The 14,562-nt window shown below is 41.1% G+C and overlaps 1 protein-coding gene across 1 annotated transcript in view; it reads right to left on the bottom strand.

Moving 5' to 3' along the window:
- Window positions 1–6,648: 6,648 nt before the first annotated feature.
- Window positions 6,649–14,562, bottom strand: part of LOC138355130 (interaptin-like) — a 138,770-nt gene continuing 130,856 nt past the window's right edge. The window contains exons 4-9 of the mRNA XM_069309853.1: window positions 9,753–9,891; window positions 8,788–9,019; window positions 7,840–8,202; window positions 7,562–7,746; window positions 7,057–7,291; window positions 6,649–6,869 (exon numbers count right to left, since the gene is read on the bottom strand). Of these exons, the coding sequence (XP_069165954.1) occupies window positions 6,649–6,869; window positions 7,057–7,291; window positions 7,562–7,746; window positions 7,840–8,202; window positions 8,788–9,019; window positions 9,753–9,891 (1,375 nt within the window). The remainder of the gene's footprint in view (window positions 6,870–7,056; window positions 7,292–7,561; window positions 7,747–7,839; window positions 8,203–8,787; window positions 9,020–9,752; window positions 9,892–14,562) is intronic.

The raw sequence follows: 14,562 nt of genomic DNA, 5'->3' as shown, positions 1-14,562 counted from the left end.
TTTCCATGTGTATATTATTTGGCATCTCTCTCGTCTCCTTTCCAGTGAGTATATTTGGAGAGCTTTGAGACGATTCCAATAATTTAGGTGCTTTATCTCGTCTATGAGTGCCGTATATGCTCTATGTATTCCCTCTATTTCAACAATCTCTCCTGCTCTGAAGGGGGAAGTGAGTACTGAGCAGTACTCAAGACGGAACAACACAAGTGATTTGAAGAGTACAACCATTGTGATGGGATCTCTGGACCTGAAGGTTCTCGTAATCCATCCTATCATTTTTCTGGCTGACGCAATACTTGCTTGGTTATGCTCCCTAAATGTTAGGTCGTCGGACATCATTATTCCCAAATCCTTGACATGCTGTTTTCCTACTATGGGCAGATTCGATTGTGTTTTGTACCCTGTATTATGTTTAAGATCCTCATTTTTGCCGTATCTGAGTACCTGGAATTTATCACCGTTAAACATCATGTTATTTTCTGCTGCCCAATCGAAAACTTTGTTAATATCTGTTTGTATGTTACGAATATCTTCAGCAGAGGTAATTTTCATGCTGATTTTTGTATCGTCTGGAAAGGATGACACGAAGCTGTGACTTGTGTTTTAGTCTATACCTGATATGAGAATAAGGAACAGCTGTAGTGCAAGGACTGTACCTTGAGGTACAGAGCTTTTAACTGCGCTCGGACTCAATTTTACTTGATTGACTGTTACTCTTTGTGTTCTGTTCGACAGGAAATTGATTATCTAGCGTCCTACTTTACCAGTCATACCCATTGACCTCATTTTGTGTGCAATCACTCCATGGTCACATTTGTCGAATGTCTTTGCAAAATCTGTGTATACGACATCAGCATTGCATATACTTTGCTCTTATGCTCTTTGTACACACACACACTTCTGAATAAACATTATTATTATTATTATTATTATTATTATTATTATTATTATTATTATTATTCTTAGTAGTAGTAGTAGTAGTATTATTAGGTTGCCTGGCTGTGTGGTTACATTAACATGGTAGTCATCCAATGGAATATTCCCTGGCTGTGTAGTCAAATTAACGTGGTAGTCATCCAGTGGAACATTCCCTGGCTGTGTGGTCCCATTAACATGGTGGTCGTCCAGTGGAACATTCCCTGGCTGTGTGGCCACATTAACATGGTAGTCATCCAGTGGAACATTACCAGGCTGTCTGGTCACATTAACATGGTAGTCATCCAGTGGAACATTATCTGGCTGTGTGGTCACATTAACATGGTAATCATCCAATGGAACATTCCCTGACTGTGTGGTCACATTAACATGGTAGTCATCCAGTGGAACAGATAACCAGGTAACTTTTCTGATGCAAATTGTATTGCTATCATTATAATATACAGTATGATATGCATACTCGACAGATATATGTTGGAGAGGTGTTGAATCAAGATGAACATTACCAGGAATGTGTTAAGCGGAACACTATGGTGATCATACATCCTATGTTCCTGTGTTCTTGTAATATTTATCTCTACAAGAACCTCATTTACACGGATACTTGCATAAACTCACAAGTCATAGGTATACTTTCATAAACTTACAAGTCATAGGTAAACACACAAAGGGTTCCACCCCTGCCAGAGACTCGAACCTAGAAGGCCAGGTGTTAGCGCGCCAACCACTACTCTGACCACTCCACCCGATTTCTGATCATTTACCATTGCTGGTGTCCTTGGAAGTTCGAGATGTTGAGTATAAACTCCAGAGTTTTGATATCTTAAGAATGTGCTAGGTGGAGTGATCAGAGTACTGATTGATTCTTGGTGCACTAACACCTGACCTTCTAGGTTCGAGTCTCTTGCAGGGGTGGAGCCCTTTGTGTTTTTACCTAGGACTTGTGAGTTTATGCAAGTATCCGTGTAAATATGAGGCTCGCGTTCTCCCAAGTAAATGATTGACTGACGAAAAAATAATTCTGATCTCTTACCATTGCTGGTGTCCTTGGAAGGTCGAGATGTTGGGTATAAACTCTCGAGATTCGATCTCTTTTTAAATATCTGCGTGGTGGAGTGGCCAGAGTACTGGAACATAATATCTGGTGGAAGGGGTGTTTATGATGACACGTTTGGAGAAAAGGTGGTTGACGAATCTCAATGTGGTATGTGTTGGGGAGAGAAAAGGAGTTTCGTGGTGAGGTATGTATGGAGGGTTTTCAGTTGAGTGATGGGTCTATGGTAGGTGGGTATGGCTGGTATGCTTAATAGGGCGAGGGAATTGTTGGATGATTTGCATTCCAGGGTGCAGTGTGATTGTGAGAGGTTTAAGTAGTTTTGTTTGAAACTGATTTTCCTGAGTTGAATTTCTCGCTTCAGAAACAGAACACGCAGGGAAGTGATGGTCTGTTTGTAAAGTTTTATGTTTCATTTCCGGAGGAAATTGGATTAGATGTTGGCGAGGTAATTATATTTTTATTGGGTTAAAGGCATTTGGCAGATTCCCAATATTTAGGAATTGTGCAGTTGTTGCTAAAAGGTGGTCATATTAGCTATTTTCGTTTTTCAATTCGGATTATAAGAGAGTAGCAAAATTAATTAACAGTCGTCTGTATGAGGTCGTGAAGGTCTAAACCTCATTCCACCCACTAATTACTCTGGGTGGATGTTTATAACTCTGAACCAAGTCACTGATATTCGAAGGATCTTCTGGTCCTTCATCAGTGAGGGACGCTAAAGAAGTAAAAAATCCTCCATACATGAGATGAGACGAACATAGTGGCTCACGTTGCTAGTGATCATCTGAGAGGTAGGACAGCAGTTGGTTATTGACCCGAGATTAAATTTCCGTAACAACGGTGTGGAGGTGCTGGAGATCTATCTTTTGGTGGTAAAGGGTGTTCTTTAGACAGCGTTTGTCTATCTCCACCATCCGCTAGTAGAAGCCTCCATGCCACGGTGCTCAGCCGGGTATAAATTTCCATTGGGATTGCGATTGATTCAGGGCGGTTATATACAACTGGGTGATTCTCGTCCTTCCTCAGGCATGCTTCCCCTTCAACCAAATAGGATCTATTGTCTGAGATCATTAACTTGGGGCAGGATCGACGGACAGCATACCTGCGAGCCTGTATGAATGGCTCTGCACTCATGTCGGGGGTCATTTCATTGTGCTTCCCCCCTCCCTGCCCCTTTACATGTTGTGGCGCTGGTGAATAGGCAAATAAAAGCCTTCAAAGGAACTTTGTCCTTAGTGCCTGTTAGTGTTATGGCGCCTGTGTAGTCTACACCAATCACCAGTGATTTCAAAAGGACGAAGGTGGACAACTCGTTCCTTAGGGAGTGGTGGAGGTCCTGGATATGGGCGCACCTGAGTGTCGTACCTCCCGCTGGCAACACAGGATTTTAGTTTGGACTTTATAGACTGGCAGCCTTGCGGAAGCCAGAACTGTTGACTCAATGAGGTGATGGTATCAAGTACCCCACCATGCAAAGTGCAGTGTTTGTGTATATGCAACACAATTAGACTGCTTACTATGTGGTTATGTGGGAGAAACATTGGGTGTTTCATTTCCAGATCTACATTGGCATGCTGTAAAAGGCCCCCCCGCACCTTAAGATGTTATAGTTGTCTGGGTCAGTCCAGAGACCCAGATCATTAATAGCTTTTACAGGAAGGTTTTCATAGTCCTCCCCATAAGTTTCAGGTTGGGCTCTTTTTACCCAGAATTTTAGGGCACTATTAAATGGGTGTCTGATTCCTATTTACTCAGTAAATCAAACACACTTTGAGTGATCCCTATTAATTTCTTTAAATCATAGTAATGAGTAGGATCAATTACCAAAATGCACCATGGTACTGGTTTCTCAGTGGGAGCTGTGACATTGGTCACAATGATTTGTGGCTTTTGTTTAGGCTTAGAAGGTATGTGAACTTTGTCACCTTAGTTATGGTTGTCTTAGAATAAACATGAGTGTTTAAAGACATTCAAAGAGAGTCCCAATTTCCCTCGTCTAGTTCAGCAGAACTTGGTAAGTCTAAAGGTGATAATCGTGTCTGTGACTCTGCTGAACTGGATTGAGACACTATTATTGTAGGTGTTTCCTTATGTACAGCTAGTAAGTTGAGTACAGGACTTAACATGGCATGAGTATCATCCTTGGTGATTGCCAGTTCAGACATGATTTGTTCCATATCGTCAGTGGTTGTGTCACTGGCAAAAAGTTTACTATGGTAAACTTCAATCATTCTTTTCACTTCATCGAATTTGTTATCAGCCACCCGTAGACAGATTTCCAGCTGGATAAAATCAAATGGAGACTCTTGTGACAAATTTTCACATATATTGAGTAGTCTTCTTAGGTTGGCCTTTAAGTGCTGGTAGAGGTCAAAGATATGTTTTGTTTTCTGTGGATCAGCCATTTTGGCTGATTGGTTAAGTTTTGTTGATATAATTCATACCCCAGTTATCTGGGGTATGAATTAATACCCCAGTTATTTGGGGGGTATTAATTCATAGAAGTGTACAATACTGAGTAGTAATAGCATAGGCTTAATATCCAGTCACAAGGCTATATCCTACCTCTTGTAGAGGTTGGCAAATTAATAGTATTGTATCTACGTAAACACACAAATAATTTGAGTGGTAATCAGTGTCACTGTAGGAATACCTCAGGGTATCCCATTATTATCACCATTGGAAGGATTAGAGACATCAATTAACTTTCAAAGGTGAAATGGTTATAGTTGAAATCTAAATGAATATAGTATATGTAATATAATTTGAGTAACAAAATTATGTGAACAACACGACTCGTGTTGTTATTGATCCCACCCTATCTAGGGTCTGTACATTGTTTAAATAATTGCTAGTTTGCTCAATATATAGTTCAACATTAGACAAGTTGGTATCCTACCCTATATAAGGACTGGCAACAAGTAAATTTATATTATTGTGCAGTAAAGACAAAGATGCAATATTATATATAGGTTTTATATACATGTTACATTTTTATCTTGAAATATATATACATATATATCTACTCGTCTCTCATCAACCTCCTTTGATATTTAATTGTTTTAATTATTTTGCTAAGTGATGAATTTGTAGGTCGTGTGTTTGTCTATTTTTTTCCTATACCACATTCCATAACACGCCATTTATTCACATCAAATTCCATTTGTCAAGTGGTGTTGCATACAATAATTGTATCCTGGTCGTCTTGATGGGCATAACAATAATTTCAGTTTCTTATATTTCCGGGTATCTTAGCATCATTAGCAAACGTATTCATATAATTCTGTATTTCTTCTGATAGGTTGCTTATGTATATAATGAAGATTACCAGTGCAAGAAATTAACCCTGTGGTACTCCACCTGTGACATTTCTTCAGTTTGATAAGTTGCCTCTGATTACTGGCCTCAACATTCTGTGGGTTAAGAAATTTATCATCTGTGTTAGAAGCTTTCCTATCACTCCTCCACTATGTTGTTCCAGTTTCCAGAACAACATCTTTAATGGTACTGTTGAAAGCCTTTTTTCAGGTGTAGATACAGGCAGTCCACCCAACCATCTCTTTCCTGTAAAATCTCTGTGGCTCTATCTTAGAAACTAAGTCTTTTTTTACATAGGATGTTGCACATGGAAAACCATACTGTCTCTTCGTTTTGTGATGTGATGTTGTATTGCAGCTATAGTGAACCAAGATGGTGTGGCTCTCCGTCACAAAGACATAAAAAAATACTACTTTGGCCTTTGCAGTGTTCAAGTCGCAGGTAAAAGCAAAAGAATACCATCATATATAATAATTAAACAATTTGCTGTAATATTAATGAGCAAAAATGGCACCTAAGAACACTTGGTGATCATATTACTATAAAGGTAAACAAAATATCAGGAAAACTGTAACATGAATAAACTATGCAAGAAATATAATGAATATTCTAAACAAATAAATAATTGTGTGTGAAGGCATCCACAGTACCACCTCAGCATCAGACACATGACGTAGGGTGGTAGGGTAGACAGATGAGAGAGGTTGAGGTGCTCTAAGAGCACCTCAACCTGTCTCTCTTAGTGCTCTAAGAGCACTAAGAGAGACAGCCTCCCCAGGGAGGCTTTGCCCTTTATATAGCCCGGCGGTGAAGTTATCACCACCGGTGTCAAAGCATGTTGATAACAAGCGGCTGTCATGAACTGCTAGTTTGCGGCTCCTTTGTGTAGAGGATATGTACAACTGATAATTTAAGTTGGCAAACTGCTTATTTCCAGAAGGCTAACTAGTGGTTAGCGGAGACACCTCGCTTGTCGACGACCAGTACCAGGCCCTGCGGGGTACTGGGTGGTGGAGCATGTGGCAGGTCAGATTACTCATCTTGCTGTCATGGAGGTGGACTTCCAGTATGAAGACGTCGAATGGTCAGAGGAAAGGGCAGTTCCACAGCTATGCAGGGGATTCACGTGACAGCTCCTCCCCCCCCCCCCCCAAACCCTTTTCTTATTGGTTGGTTGTCGATGCTGGAAGAATGTTGGAAGCGGGAGGTTCCACTTCATGAACACGTGATAGTGCATCGACAACATTGTTTTCCGATCCTTTGATGAAGAAGATCTGGAAGTTGTAATTTTGTAGTTGTAAGGCCCAACGAAGTAGACACAAGTTGGAGAATTTGGCTTATTGTAGAAACCGAGGAGGATTGTAGTCTGAATAGATGGTGATGGGTTGGTGTCCTTGAAGGTAAGGTTCATATCGTTGCAAGCAAAAGGACGATGGCACCTTCAGCTTGTAGGTGTAATAGCTGACTGGTAGAACTTCCCCCTCTCTTTGCAGCATCAGGACACCCCCAATGCCGGTGCTGCTGGCATCAACATTAAGGATGAAGGGTTGTTTCACATCTGGTGAAGGGAGAATGGGGTTAGTACACAGCAAAGTTTTTAATTCTTTGAAGGAAATGGATTGTGAGTTGGTCCAAATATATTTTCATTTTGGGCTGGTAAGGTTGATTAAAGGTGTGGCAACTTGGCTGAAGTTCCTGCAGAACCTATGGTAATATGAAATTCCAGAATCTCATAAATTGCTTACGAGAAGTAGGCTGTTGATACTGTAGGATGGCTTGAAGATGTATATCATAAGGTGCTAAGCTTCCACTGCCTCTAACATGACCAAGATATTTCACTTTACCTTTAGCAAATGTGCACTTGCCCAAATTAACGGTGCGACCAGCATGGAGAAGCTTGATTCTAGCCATTTGAGAAAATTCCTTGTTTTGGTCTGCACGTACTCTTCGTAGGTTTAAGACCCAGTCTTGATATAGTCCCTGAAACGTCGTCGGTAGCTTTCAATGGAAAGCAGATAGACGTCAAAGACTACTTGCTTGAGTACATCGTAGTCAGTCTCGGTGGCAAGATTACTGAGGGTTAAGGCAGCTCTTCCTGTAAGGTGTGACCTGAGAAATATAGACCAATGATTCCTAGGCCAGAGTAATTGAGTGGCCAAGGCCTCGAAATACACAAAAAAAAATGAATCTACCTCTGCCTCTACAAAAGGTGGCATCATTTTGATACACTGCGTGGGGGTTAAAACGTACAAGTAAGTTGGCTACTGCCTCATGGCGCTGCGAGATGTGGGTACTTTCATGTTCTAACTCTTGACATCGGAACTCGAGCGTGGTGTCTGATATACCTTGTTCCAAGAGTAGTTTGATGGCAACCTCCTCTTCCTCTTGTTGTCTCTTGAGTTGATGCTCTTGAGCTAGGCTTTGTAGTCGTTCTACTTCTCGGCGATGTTATAAGTCAGATTCTTGTTCCTGACGTTGACGTTGTAGTTCAGTTCTTGACGTTGGAAGTCAAGCTTCTTGTTCCTGACGTTGACACTGCAGTTCAGCTTGTTGACGTTGTAGTTCAGCTTCTTGTTCAAGACGTTGATGTTGCAGGTCAGCTTCTTGTTGTAGGGGCTGGAGTCGTGCTTGTTTACGGGCACGTTCTAATTCAGCTTTCTGAGCGTAGCGCCGGAGTTGTTCTTTTTCTCGTTCCTGTTGTAGTGTAACTACTTGTTCTTGACGTTCACGGGCTAATGCAGCATCTTGTCGTCTCTTTTCCTGTTTGCGTTCATCGGTAGCAGCTTCTAGTTGGGCTAACTCGATCTTTAATTTCATGTGTGTGTGTGTCAGTGTGTTTTTATCAGCAACTCTATGCTGGTCCTGCTGCTCTGGAGTAATAAGATCATGGTCTGCAAGATGGTCTAGAATCAGGTTATGAAGCTCAGCTTTGGTGGCCCCATGTAGAGGAGAGCTGTGATACTCAGTCGTGAGGAGTTATTAATTTTAGTCTAGTAGCACCAATTAATGTGTGGAGCTCCTCCTCAGGGTTAGCACGAAATGCGGCTAATCGCAACATCTTTATGATTATATAAATACAGATAATAATGGAAGAGAAATACGAGTACATGTAGGCGAACCAATAAGTGAGATTAATAGACTGCCTTGTAGATGATGTGGCAATATGCACGAGAATGGTTGGTATATAACTGGCAACACTGTATGTGAGTAACTAACCTGCAGGGCAACAATAAATTTACAAGATAAATTACTTTTCTGTATATGGTAACCTGAAATTCTTTAGTAAGTCCTTTAGAAAGGACTTGGAGAGACAATATAAATGAATGTTTCGAGTTAGTGAAATATAAAGATGATTTAGGAATGTCTGTACCTTGTACTCTAGTGAGAATAAGGGCAATAGTTGTCCTACTGGAATCTAGGTATTTAACTGCAGTTACCATTTCTTGTGCTCTGTAAAAGAATAGTATACTCCCTACCTGAGCAGATAATCACAATCTTCGAACGAAAGCTTAGGGGCGCAGAGAGTGTCACCTCGGTGACAAGAAGGGCTATACACGTCCCGAATGTATAATACAGTTCTGGATGCGAAAGGATCTCTAGTCTAACTTCCTCCTTAGTTCGTAATGCAAAGTGGAATATAACAGTTCGAAGACAAATCAAAGTACCTGATAAGTACCCGAAGGGGTGATCTGCCTGAGTGAGTCCTCTCTATTGGAACAAAATTATTGTTTGTAATTAAAATATAGCAATAGCTTAAAAGACTAACCATTACAAGCATGAATTAGCAAATAAAACATCGCGTAATCAAAATCAATCTAATAAACAGATCACAAATTGCTACACCTGTAAAGTAGATATGTTCAGTCATCAGTATCTAAATCTCAAAATTAATTCTGAAAGAAAGCAAAGTATAACAACTAAACACAACGTTAAGCAAAGGTTGCTACGAACAGCTGAGACCAGCTTCTAGGACATCCCATTGGACAGGCCCCCATTCTATGTGACGTGATGTTGAATTATACTGAGCTAAGATGGTGCAGCTCTCCGTCACAAAGACAATAAAAAAAAAATGTTGCTTTTGCGCTTGCAGTATGTAAGTCGCAGGTGAAAGCAAAAGAAAACCATCAAATATAACAATTAAACAATTTACTGTAATATTAATGAACAAAAATGGCACATGGCGATCATACCATTATTGTGGGGACATTTTTCTCCACTATTTAATATCATATAATATTGAAATAAATAATTAATTCAGAATAATGTTAGAGAGGTGGACTGTAAAAACTTCAATATAAAGTGGAGTGTTTCCTTTTCACATCTTTGAGGGTGAGAGGTAAATTTTAGAATGCTAATCTACTAATAATATAGATATAAAATGTCACATATAAATCGAAAATAATTGCAACATGGATTAGTACACTAACTACTAAATTCAAACTTTTGGAAGCTTAGCTGCCAAAGATGAATGAAGAACATCCGACAGCTCTACAACTCGAATAATCCTGTCACTGTCTGATATCTTGGGCGACATGTGATTCCACAGGGCGAAGTACACTTTCCTTGCAGCTAGCTCCACGCTGAAATATCAATATCAAGTAATTTCTACTTAAGTGTGTGTATTTACTCATAATCACGAAATTAGATCTGGTAGAATATAAATATTACACTCACGAGGTTATTTTGTTGGTCATGTGTCCTGACGACAAGGTACCCTATATAATATATAAATTGAGCCCACAACTATATAAAAGGGATAATTTAGCCTTGCCGGACGTGGTGTCTGGAATAAGATGAAGCAGTCGAGTCAGTCTGAAATCCGATAATGCTTGGATGCTCCAATTATAAGACGACATTCAGACAAGCTTCAGGACACTCTCCAAATATGGCTCCTTTCCGCCAAGTTTCTCGGATATCAGAAACGCGAAAAATAATCTGCAATATTTTACATTAATTTCCTAATCAACGGTAATATTGCCGATGTCATTTAACATCTTTATAACGTACTTTAGGTAATACCAGATTATTTCTCTCTGTGTGTAACATTTAACCTAAATGACATTAGATGAAATTCATTGGTGAATTTTAGTTCATTTTTTTAGCTTTATTTACTAGATCTGCTGATTTCAGCTGTGGAAAACTCTTTCCAATAAACAGCTATATAATTTGCTAAATTGAACTAAATCAATTGCCAATCCATATTCCTTAATAAATTCTACAAGGTTAGACAACATTTAATTCAATCTATGGAGAAATGTAATTTATTTTTGTGAGCTGGAAGGCTGATGCAACCGTCGCCATGAATACTATGACATATTTGGCGGTAGTACGCCTCAAATTAATAGGAATTTAATATTGCTACACTACTGGTTAGTAGTATTAGTATATTAAGTTTCTTAGTGCGTTAAATTTATTATACTCTACTAGGGTTTATTATATGGGTATTGGAAATTTCCAATATAACTCTGGGGGCGAGAAAACACGGGTGACAGTTCATGCTTTAGTACTGATGTACCTGATGCTTTCCCGCGACGTTATAAATGCATTACATGTTAGTAAGTTAGTACGTTAGTATGTACATGGCGGATGTCCCGTATCTGTGAAACAGGTATGAAACTAAGTCATTATTCTGTTATTATGGGAACATCTGTTTGGTAATTAAAGTATTAATATTAGGACATCTTAGATCAAGGAGACTTCAAATCTACAGTGAGATCAGTGTCTAGGGTCGCTGTGACTTTTAACTGTTGAGTTATTAGACACTAACTCATCACTGGAGACTCATGATCACCTCAACCTCAAACAAGAAATTGTCTGCACTTATGCAGAATTAAAGTATTTAAGTTTACATTATTGTACATCAGTCCTTTCGGACAGAAAATTTAGGTTACTTGATAGTATTACTAAGTTTCTAACCTAGTTAATTTTATTTCATTTTATAGAACTGAATATGTTTATTCAATAAAATCAAGGATGAGTCTGAGTCGACAGTGAGACCAGTGGTTTGGTCGTGGTGACTTGTAGCTAGTTTAATTACAGCTCACAGGCTTGTCACTGAAGACTCATTAATTCATCCTCAACTTCAAATGAGGGTATCATTTTTGTTTGTCATCATTAAACATCATCATTTCATGTAAACCAGTCTCTATTAATAATCAGCTATATTTCTTTCGTGAGTACAGACTTAGCTGGTAAGCCGAAAGAACCTGGCAATTACAGACCCATTTCATTAACATCATGCATTAGTAAAACTGCAGAACGGATGGTCTTAAATAGGCTACTGTGGAAGACTGGAGACCTTCATAAACACATATTTGGCTTCACTAGAGGAGTAGGTACTGCCAACTGCATAGCAACATTACTAGGAACAGTTAACTCGGGTCCAGCTATAGTGATCTTCCTTGATCTAGAAAAAGCATTTGAACTTGCAAGCCCGCAAGCAATATTACACACCTTAGTTAAAAAAGGTGTAAAGGGAAAAATGCTAGCATAGATTCAAGATTACCTAAGTCACAGGTATGCCAGAGTAAAGTTGCAAGGACAAGTGTCGGACTACCACTTGCACGAGAATGGGACTCCACAAGGAGGAGTCCTCAGTCCTAGTCTTTTTAACATCGTTGTGGAAAACCTTGTTACCATGACATTTACAGAAGGGGTTAAATTGCTCAGCTATGCTGATGATATAGCATTGGTCGTTACAGGTCCTTCACTTCTAAATAAAGCTCAAGGTGCTTTAGATAAAGTAACATCTGAATGCAGTGTTTTAGGGCTAAAAATATCTGCACAGAAGTCTAAGGCAATGAGACTAGGTGGCAACACTCCAGACAGGCACCTACGCATTCAAGACATTAACCTTCAGTGGGTTACACAATATCGATATCTCGGAGTGTGGATTGATTTTAAAATGACATTCAATAAGCAAATTCAATATCTAAAGGAGAAAGCAAAATCACGGATAAATATAATGAGAGCAATCACAGGGCTCTGTCTAGGAGCGGGACAGAGTGTTGAGAATGTTTTACATACACGCCATTCGTTCCCTGGTTGATTATGCAGCGCCTGCTGTTACGGTGCCCTCTCCTATTTCTTTCGTTTGCCGGCTTAAAGAGTCATATCAGCTCTCCCTACTGATTCTCTGAGGTTCAGGGAGTCTAATGATATATGTGGCGACCAGACCGGCTGCCAGTTAAGGGAAGGAAGTTACATTATAAGTTGTAAATAAAGGGAAATTGGCGCCCTGATATAAAATGAAGGAGTATCCCCCTAATGCAGACATGACCTTTTGGAAGGGACACCTGCCGATCGCGGATTGGCCGACTTAGGTCGCGGGCGACAAATCAGGGCCCGCCGTGACGTCACCGAGTGCCCCGGGCGGCGCCAACGTCAGAGTTGACCCGACCTTGGAAGCGACAGGACGCGCCTCGGTCTGCTCTCAAGGATTAGAGGCTCTACAAGCCTTTCTTAGTGGATTAGTGCTGGCTATTGCAGCCCATCGGATATATTGGAGACCACGCGCTTCTGGGAAGCAAAAAGGAACCAAGTTTATTGAGCGAAAGAGGGCCAAACTTGGAAAATAGTCGGCGACGACGCTGGACGATGGGGGCCTGAAAAGGTGTGGCGGGCAAGCCTAGCTGTGGCCGGGTCACATCCACTGAGGGTTTTGGAAGGACGACACCGTGCCTAGGACAAGGAGCAACGCCTTGTGGAAGGGGCGAGTGTGGGAAAATAGTGATTAGCTCAGCGCCCATCGATGAACCAGGATTGGGGTAGCTGAATCTCAGGGATTGGAACGGCGACGACGCGAAGGCTCCACGACACCTGAGGACCTGTGGAACGTTCCTGGATCATCGAGGATAGACTCAGGAAGCGTGGGAACCTCACACCATCGAGGGACAGGCGTCATGAGCCAGGAATGTAAGGTAGATCATTTTCCCTCCCATTACCCCTTTGTGAGTAGGCTAGTTGGGCCACGGTAGTTACTTATGTATGTGGCCACGGGACATTAATACTTTAGTAGTAGAATAGGCTGCAAGGCAGCTTGTGTTCAGGAATGTCAGAGGGGACAGTGTGTATGGATGGCAGGACAGTGAAGAGGAGGCGCCGACGTGGTGAAGAGGCCTTCCTGTGAGAGAGTGTGGGACTCCTGTCTTTCTGCCCAGTTGAAGGAGTGTTGGAGGTCGTGGAAGAAGAGGCTGACGATCTCCAGACTTATTATCCTTATTTTCATATTCATGTATTACTTGTGTTTGTATGTGTGATCATGTAATTTGCGTCAGTAAATTCACACATTTTATCACTGTGTTTAAGTGTGCCTCCATTATGATATTTTCTCTATGAGCATACACCAAGGTTATCATAGTACCACCTAGGGAACAGTACGTTCTCTATAGAAGTTCTGATTGCCTGGAGTGTGGTAAAGACAGCACAGACTTACATAAAAGTGTACCCTTAGCCATGCGATCAGTATTAGTGCCTGAATGGTGGCAACTATTAACGTGGTGGCTATAGAGAGGCAAAGCCACACAGACCTTCCTGGGAGAGTACCCTGGGCTGACAGTCTAGTAGCAGATCTATGGGAATAGCAACCTTCTGGCTACAGACAATATATAATACACCCACTGAACTGCATTGCTGGGGTGCAGATACAATAACCCAGCTGGCGACCTTGTTAGGAAGAAGATAGAGAAGACAGGCGGGAAAGGAGTTCCTACAACCTTTTTGTCTGGCAGGCAAGACTCGGGGAGGTTATGGTTATAAGGTAAGCCTGAGTCTTCCTTCACTCCTCCACGGGTCTAGGTCGGAACTGTTAACAGCAGTTTCCCCGTGTTTGACTGAAGGGCTTCCAGGGTGAATCAGTGGCACCCCCCCTTTCTGTGGTGGAAGCAAAGACCTGTGGAGGTGGGCATTGTTGGTCCTCTCTTGTGTGACCAAGGAGACTCCGGTGAATCCAGGGAGTCGGAGGGGCTGAGTATTTGGGCCTTTTGAGCCCCTAGCAGCTGAGTGTTAGCAGAGCCCCGGCCCACCCTCCCACGTGACACTGCCTTACTCACTCTTTCTCCTGGTCAGTGGACAAACGTTGAGGTTCTTCAAAATGATGCATTGCGAATCATAACAGGAGCTCCCAGATGGACTAAAATACTGAACCTAAGACTAGAAACAAAGCTAACGTCGATTGAAACAAGGGTAAAAGGGATTGCTGCGTGCATGCTGACCAAGATATTGACTAGACCTAGAATCAGTTCACTTAAAGA

The sequence above is a fragment of the Procambarus clarkii genome, chromosome 66 (genome assembly GCF_040958095.1).
Source record: "Procambarus clarkii isolate CNS0578487 chromosome 66, FALCON_Pclarkii_2.0, whole genome shotgun sequence".
Lineage (NCBI taxonomy): Eukaryota > Metazoa > Arthropoda > Malacostraca > Decapoda > Cambaridae > Procambarus > Procambarus clarkii.
The sequence above is the reverse complement of the archived record's forward strand: the minus strand, read 5'-3'. Positions and strand labels throughout refer to the sequence as shown.